This window comes from Pipistrellus hanaki, assembly GCF_964339955.1.
Source record: "Pipistrellus hanaki genome assembly, chromosome: 3".
Classification (NCBI taxonomy): domain Eukaryota; kingdom Metazoa; phylum Chordata; class Mammalia; order Chiroptera; family Vespertilionidae; genus Pipistrellus; species Pipistrellus hanaki.
Window position 1 is genome coordinate 14,695,434 of NC_140505.1, and position 8,445 is coordinate 14,703,878.

Sequence of the window (8,445 nt, forward strand, 5' to 3'; positions counted from 1 at the left end):
TATCTATGCATATGCCAATTGGCTCACAGTACCTTATGTTTATATATATATATATATATATATATATATATATATATATATACTGCTTTAACTTTTTTTTAAGTATATTTTATTGTTTTTTTACAGAGAGGAAGGGAGAGAGATAGAGAGCTAGAAACATCAATGAGAGAGAGTCATCGATCAGCTGCCTCTTGCACACCCCCTATTGGGGATATGCCTGCAACCAAGGTACATGCCCTTGACCGGAATCGAACCCGGGGCCCTTCAGTCCCCAAGCCGACGCTCTATCCATTGAGCCAAACCGGTCCCGGCTGCTTTAACTTTTTATTATTATTATTATTGATTTTTTTACAGAGAGGAAGAGAGAGGGATAGAAAGTTAGAAACATCAATGAGAGAGAATCATCGATCAGCTGCCTCTTGCACACCCCCTACTGGGGATGAGCCTGCAACCAAGGTACATATCCTTGACCAGAATCAAACCTGGGACCTTTCAGTCTGCAGGCCAACACTCTATCCACTTAGCCAAACCGGTTTTGACTATAGCTTTAACTTTGCTTCCACACCAAAACCGTAAACCCTAAGGGAAGAAACTATGGCTTTTTCTTTTGTGGAACCAATATAATAGCTTGTTAAAGCAGATACACAAATTTCAATAGCAAGACATCAGGTATATTTATTCAACATTAAAAAAAGAAAAAAACTTCTATTATAAAAAAGTTCAAATATCTGCATCATCGACCACCATCTGGCACTTTCTAAATTCTGTTTCACGGGTGTATAAAATGAAGTCTGGGGAAAGATGTCAGTTAACTTTATGCTTTCCCTTTGCTAATAGAAAAAGCAAAATGCAGTATACCACGGGAAAGACACTGCTGTAAGAATTACACAGCAGCCAGAGGGAGGAGAGGCTCCTGCCCTCCACGGCCAGCATTATATAGGCAATGATGAGCTGGGTGTGGGCCCAGGTGAGAGTTCTGTAGAGTAGCCACATCGGCCAGGATCTGATAAACAGCTTGGCAGAGGTGTGAATCAGGTAGTCAGCTTTCACCATCGCAGCCCAGCATAGGAAACCAAACACCTGTCCCGGGTGGAGTCCGTGCCACCAGGCGGAGAAGGCGAATGTCTGCAACAATGGCCAGGCCCTGCCCTGTTGGAATACGAGGCGTCTGAGCCACCGAGCTGTGCTCTGGTTCCATTTTCTCGTGAACAAGGATATCCTGTGGGTTGTTTCTAGCATCCAAATGTCCGCATCAGGGAGGTATCCCTCCTCGCCAGGGCTCTCGCCAAACCCAGGCCCAAAGCCCGCGGCACAGAGGAGGGAGTCATCCAGGAGCCAGTGGGAGTAGTAGGTGAGTTTGAAGAGCCCGGCCGTGGACCACATGACATAGATGCACTGGAGCTGATGGCAGTCCGACAGACCCACTCCTGCACTCATCACCCACCTCATGACCACCATCAGGCACTCCAGTCCCAGAATCTGTAGACCCTTCCAGGTGAAAGCCCAGAGAGAGAACTGGGGACACAAAGAGCTGGACCCTTGAACACGAGCCTGAAATCTCTGGAAAGAACACAGAGGGCCTCCTAGGAGGCCAGGAAAAAAGAGCAAGTAGCTGAAATAGGGCAGTGCCTTACACAGATGCTCTGACAAAGAGATCCTGCTCCTGATGTCTTGGGATGCTGCCTCCACCTTCCCCTCACAAATGTCCAGAGACAGGGATGTGACCCTCTGGGTCAAGAGCATGAGGGAAGAAAGAGTGATGCAGAACCTGAAAGAGATACAGTTTTTCATGTAAAAAACATTCCGTATTTATTTTATCCCATTCCAGCCCCTCATACATGACTCTATAAGCAAATGGGGGGTGCTAAACAATTAAGACCAATATCATGGCCTGGAATACGCCCACAAAGACTCTTGAGTTAATTCAGAACCACAAGCTACTCCAGGAAGAATCAAAAGATAAATGGGGAGCCGAAACCGGTTTGGCTCAGTGGTGGAGCATCGGTCTGCGGACTGAAGGGTCCCGGGTTCGATTCCGGTCAAGGGCATGTGCATTGGTTGTGGGCACATCCCCGGTAGGGGGTGTGCAGGAGACAGCTGGTCGGTGTTTCTCTCTCATTGACGTTTCTAGCTCTCTATCTCTCTCCCTTCCTCTCTGTAAAAAATCAATAAAATATATATTTTTTAAAAAAAGATAAATGGGGAAATTAATCAGTCAAAGAGGCAGATAAAGAATGACAAGGAATATTGTGGGGAGGTATTGATTATAATATTTCTAAGAATGGCTTTTAAAGATCAGGATCAGGGCCTGGGAGAAATTTGCTATAGAAGAAACAAAATGTAGTGAAAAGATGATAGAAAGTTGAAGATTGTAAAAAATGAACCAATCCCTGACCTTTTTTAAGAAAATACGTTTTTACTGATTTCAGAGAGCAGACGGGAGAGGGAGAAAGAAATAGAAACATCAGTGATAAGAGAGAATCATGATCGGCTGCCTCCTGTACACCCCTACTTGGGATTCAGCCTGAAACCCAGACATGTGCCATGACCAGGAATTGAACAGTGACCTCCTGGTTCATGGGTTGATGCTCAACCACAGCCATCGAGCCAGGCCAATCCCTGACTTTTGCTGGCAATTTGTGCTGAGGAACGGTGAATCAACCTAGAGGTTCAGTGTGTGCACTGAGTCATTAACAACCAAGGTGTGTTCTTAACCAACCATCTGAACATCTGAACTGTCCCTGCTTCACCCTCACAAAGTGGAGAAGATCCCACTGGCAAGATTATTGTGGAGAAAATGAAAATTACAGTGACGTACTTGACAATCAGGAATACTGTCCTATGGAGAGAAAATAGCATGTTTCCTAATCACTATTGTTTTTATCTGTGTGTCAAGAATTAAGGACAATGATCTCCTCATTTGGTTTATCCTAACAATAAGCCAAGTAGCCTCCGAATGCCACCAACCCCTGTTCACTCACTTTCTGCTAAGTGCCGAATGTGTCCCTTACAGACTCACATGTTGAAGTCCTAACCCTGGCAACTCAGAATGGGACTGTTTTTGGAGGAAGGGTATTTAGAGAGGTAGTTACGTTAAAATGAGGTCATTAGAGTGGGCCCTACTCCAATACAAATGTTATCCTTGTAAAAAGAAGAGATTAGGACACAGACACACAGAGGTAAGACCATGTGGCGGCACAGGGAGAAGGTGGCCCTCTGTAAGCCAAGAAGAGAGGCCTCAGAAGAAGCTGAACCTACCAACACCTAGATCTTGGACTTCCAGCTTCCAGAGGAAATACATTTCTATTGTTTAAGCCACCCGGTATGTGGTACTTTGTTACGACAGAGCAACTAGTACACCTTCCATTTCAGCTCTGGCTCAGCCTTGCTTCTGTCAGGCCAGATCCTGCTCAACTTGTTCCTCCTACTGAAATCCTACTCCGTCGCACCCCCATTAGTATCCCCACCCCCATCCCCATCCACCTGCCATCTTGCCTTTTCTTCAGAGAAGCAAACCCTGAGGCTTTGGTAAATCAAATAAAGAAAAGGATTCTGCCATGGCCGGTTTGGCTCAGTGGATAGAGCATTGGCCTGCGGACTGCAGGGCCCCAGGTTCGATTCCTGGTCAGGGCACATGTCTGGGTTGCAGGCTGTATCCCCAGTGGGGGGTGTGCAGGAGGCGTCCGATCAATGACTCATCATTGATGTTTCTCTCTGTCTCCCTTCCTCTCTGAAATCAATAAAAATATAGTTTAAAAAGAAAGAAAGAAAAAAAAAGGATGCTGTGTTTGATATGGTTGGCAAAGTGAGTGAATCAATGACAGGTTGGAATCAGAGAGGTAACCCACTTCAACAGGTCAAAGCCCCATTTCTCTGACTGACCATGGATACAAAGCGATTGTGCTAACACAGGGAGCCCGAAAAAATAGGCTCAAGATCACAGAGATAGCCGAAACAGGTTTGGCTCAGTGGATAGAGCGCGCCTGCGGGACTGCAAGGTCCCAGGTTCGATTCCTGTCAAGGACATGTACCTTGGTTGCAGGCACATCCCCAGTAGGGGGTGTGCAAGAGGCAGCTGATTGATGACTCTCTCTCATCGATGTTTCTAACTCTCTATCCCTCTCTCTTCCTCTCCGTAAAAAAACAATAAAATATATTTTTTTAAAAATCGCAGAGATATTCTTCCCCCTAATCTTGGTGATGTCACTGACACATGAAAACACTTCTCTAGGCTGTAATTAGCACTGATTTTTTTTTTTCTTTTCTAGATTGGGTGCCTTTCCTTCTTCTGAGAAAACGGAAGGGTGAGTCCCAATGACAGTACAGCTCTTGCACAGCAGGTGCCATGGGAAGGCAGCAAAGGTTTGCAGTGGACTTATACCTCCCCCGAACTGCTAAAGGGGAGGGCAGGCTGCTGGCTGCGTGTCTACACCACCCACACGAGGTGAGCAAACTGTGCTTACTCACTTCCGGGCAGCCTCGTCTGTGTGCCCGCGGACTCCTGGGCCAACCTTCTCTGGCACAAAGGTAATTACAATTACGTGCCAGACTACACTTCATGGATGAACACCTGGTAGTTATTAACAGTCATATCATTACATTTAATTCATTATCTCTAACATAAAGGGTCTTGGAAGATAGGTTTTTTTTACATTCCACCACCACCACACACCTTTTTTTTTCTTCTTCAGCAAAAGAAACAGAGGCTGTGAGAGGTTCAATGACTTGCTCAAGGTCACACTGCTCAAATATGGAAGAATTTGGATTCAAGCTCAATACCCAGTTCTGCCACCACAGTGCAAACAACCCCTTTGGACGGTTCAGGACAAGCACATGGCTGAACTGCTTTACCTCGAGGAAGGAGGTTCCTGCAGGTAATACTCAGTGTAGTGCAAACCCAGGTGGCACAGCGTCTGCCAGCTCATCTGAAAGAAGAAAGTCCACCTGTGGACCTCCTGTGGGCCGAGGGAGCAGATCAGAACCACAGTGCCCAGAGCGGGGATGAAGACAAGCACAGCAAAGCAACCCATGGCAGCCAAGGCCAGGGCCCCTCCTCCAGCCAGGAGAAAGAGGTGCCTGAAAGAAGAAGGACAGACTGACTTAGAACAGTGCGACACAGGAGCCGCTGCAGTCACTCTGGGTGACTCAGTGGAAGCAGGCCTCACAGAGCACCTATAGATGTCATACTGTTATCGCTCCCAAACCTTCCTTCCGTTCTTCTGACGGGAAGAGCCATGGGAGAAAGAGCCAGAGTCCATTTGTGAATGATTACCCTAGGACCATGGTCGGCAAACTGTGGCTCGAGAGCCATATGCGGCTCTTTGGCCCCTTGAGTGTGGCTCTTCCACAAAATGCCATGGCCTGGGCGAGTCTGTTTTGAAGAAGTGGCCTTAGAAGGAGTTTAAATTTAAAAAATTTGGCTCTCAAGAGAAATGTCAATCGTTGTTCCGTTGCTATTTGGCTCTGTTGACTAATGAGTTTGCCGACCACTGCACTAGGAGATCAGTCTTGACTCCTGCTTTAGTGACCCTGGGCGCCTCTCTTTGATGTCCCTCATTCAAGTAAGAATGACACCTGCCCCCTAACAACTCTGGGTGACAGGTCCAGGAGGTTTCCTGCCTGGGACATCTTTGAAATCTACTGGTATGAAAGTGAGGTCAACCTGGTGTTGAGGATCTAGGAAATCTCTCTCGATGTCATCTCATCAAGAAGTATAAACTGGTAGTTACAGGATAGCCATGGGGATGTAAGGCATAGCATAGGGAATATTGTCAATAATATTGTAATAAGTATGTATGGTGTGAGATGGGTACCAGATTTATTGGGGTTCTAACTTAGTGAGTTATATAATGCCTAATCACTGGGTTGCACACCTAAAACTAATATAATATTGTATGTCAGCTGTAATTTAAAAATTAAAAAATATACCTAAAGTAAAAAAATGATTCTCATCATTGGTGTTTCTATCTCTCACTCCTTCTGCCTTCCTCTCTGAAATCAATAATAATAATAAAAAAAAGTGTGATTATATTTAATCTGCGCTGCAATCTATGCTATTTGACCTACCGTGTTTCCCCGAAAATAAGACATCCTCCGAAAATAAGACCTAGCACATGGAAAGATAAGACATCCCCTGAAAATAAGACCTAGTACAATGTTGGGAGAAAAAAATTAATATAAGACACTGTCTTATTTTCGGGGAAACAGGGTACTATAACATTCATAGATGTCTAGACAAAATCAGCCATCACACCTACCTGGCATGAGTGGAAAATGAATCCATCCTGCAGAGATAATTAAATAAAAGTGCAAAGGGAAAAGCAGACCCTTGATAAAGTGAGACGGGATGGAGGAAAAACAGCCGAAGCCAACCCATTAGGAACTGGCACAGATGGTCCTGTCCTCTCCAGAGTCCTTAACGGGTGCCTTCCTGAAGCAGAGTCCTCAGCCGGGCTCTCTGGTCTCTTTATAAGGCACAGGAAGGCCTGGGTGAGCAAAAGGCAAACAAAAGCACTAGGGATGGCAGCATAAAAGTTGGTTTTCTGATAAAAGGAACTGCACTATAGAAACCAAAACATTTGTGGTCATATTACTCAATAATGGCATGTAAGTGCTTTCAAAAGTTCTGGTTTTGTTTAGTTTACGTATCACAGTGTTTGTCTTTCCAGCCATCTGACTATCATATTTTCTTCACTAAGTTAAGGAAAAATCCTATTTTCTAGTAGTGGACAGACAATTCTGCAAACTGGGGGAGGAGAGACAAAAACATGAGTATGAGGAAGGGAGGTGGGTTCTCAAAGAGTAAGAAGATTCCCTCCTCCCAACTCCCACTGTCCTCTTTATGTTCTTCTTTCTTTTTCTTTTTTTTAAATGACAGACCTATTTAAAAAAAATATGTAATTTTATATTATATGTAATTTTAATATATTATATGTAATTTTATATTATATGTAATTTTATATATGTAATTTTTATACGTAATATTTTATATGTAATTTTAATATATATATGTAATTTTATATTATATGTAATTTTAATATATATAGTTGATTTTTACAAAGAGAAAGGGAGAGGGAGAGAGAGTTAGAGAGAGTTGGAAACATTGACGAGAGAGAAACATCGATCAACCGCCTCCTGCACACCTCTTACTGGGGATGGGCCCGCAACCAAGGTACATGCCCTTGACCGGAATCGAACCTGGGACTCTTGAGTCCACAGGCCAACACTCTATCCACTGAGCCAAACCAGTCAGGGGTTTGTTTGTTTTTTGAGTGTGGAAGGGAGGAGAAGAGAAAGAGAGAAACATCAATGTGAGAGAGACATATCAATTGATTGCCTCCTGCATTCGCCCTGACTGGTACTGGGGATGGAGCCTTTGTCTGAGGTAGGGCCCTTGACCAGATTGAACCCAAGACCCTTGAGTCTTCAAGTCAAACCGGCTAGGGCTCTTTTTTTTTTTTTTTCTTCCATAGTATCTGTTACCACCCCCTTATAAATCTACTTCTCAGTTTATTGCCTGTCCTCCTGCTACAAATGTGAGCTCTACAAGGAAAAGCCTTTGTTTTGTTTATTGCTGTCTCCCCAGCACATAGAACAATGCTAGGCACGTACTATGTACTCAGTAAATACTTGTTAAAAATAAAAAGGCAGAGAAGCCCCTAACTTGTTTGCTTCTGCGTTAAACCACCTGCCTGCACTGTTTCTGCCAGCTGAGCCAGCCCTTAAGGAGTTCTAGTCCTGTTTCAACCAAATAGGACTGACACTTTCCCATGCACAGTTCTGACCAATCAAAATGGCTCTAGGGTTTCATTTTTCACTGATTACCTTTCCCCCGGTGGAGCCGAGCAGACTGCCTAGCTGAAAGCCGGCCTGACCTCAGGGCCTCCTGGCTCCCAAGCAGCCTCACCACCTTTTTCCACAGTAGTGCTTTTTCTTTCTTTCTTTTTTTTTTTTACAGCCATAATGTATTGCCATGGAGCTCTATGAAGTTTCCTTCTTTACTGCACCCCAAATTGAGGTTTTGAATTGGCACCAACTAACTTTGACAGTAGCCATAGGTATCAAAAGTTCCTCATCCCCCACCCTTTTATACTTTCTTTTCCCAAATCACATGTCCAGGATTTTAGCAAATCCTGCTTCACGGACACCAACTATAATGAAAAAAACTGAAATACAGAGTATGTGACATCTGAGACATAAAGGGTCAAAAGGGCAAAGGACAGGTGAAAGCCATCTAGGGTGGAAAGTCAACTTGCCTTCTTTGAGAATGAAAGTGTGATTAGAGAAAGAGGAAGAGGAACATGAAATTAAAGAAAAGAGAAGTAGGCAAGTGTAGGATCTAGCCCAGAGGTCGGTTATGGAAAGAGTTTGGATTTAAAAAAAAAAAAATTATTTTAGAGAGGAAGGAAGAGGGAGAGAGAGAAACATCTATGATGAGAGAATCAT

General features: G+C 44.2%; 1 protein-coding gene across 3 annotated transcripts in view; it reads right to left on the reverse strand.

The window, feature by feature from the left end:
• Positions 1-455: 455 nt before the first annotated feature.
• The window catches only part of MBOAT4 (membrane bound ghrelin O-acyltransferase MBOAT4), a 117,632-nt gene continuing 109,642 nt past the window's right edge, over positions 456-8,445 (reverse strand). The window contains exons 1-3 of one of the 3 annotated variants that reach the window (XM_084877051.1): positions 6,258-6,489; positions 4,852-5,076; positions 456-1,768 (exon numbers count right to left, since the gene is read on the reverse strand). In XM_084877051.1, the coding sequence (XP_084733177.1) occupies positions 805-1,768; positions 4,852-5,076; positions 6,258-6,376 (1,308 nt within the window). In that variant the 5' untranslated portion in view covers positions 6,377-6,489 and the 3' untranslated portion in view covers positions 456-804. Of the gene's footprint in view, positions 1,769-4,851; positions 6,107-6,146; positions 6,221-6,257; positions 6,490-8,445 lie in introns of those variants that run through there. The other 2 variants (XM_084877052.1, XM_084877053.1) reach the window with 2 other exon arrangements.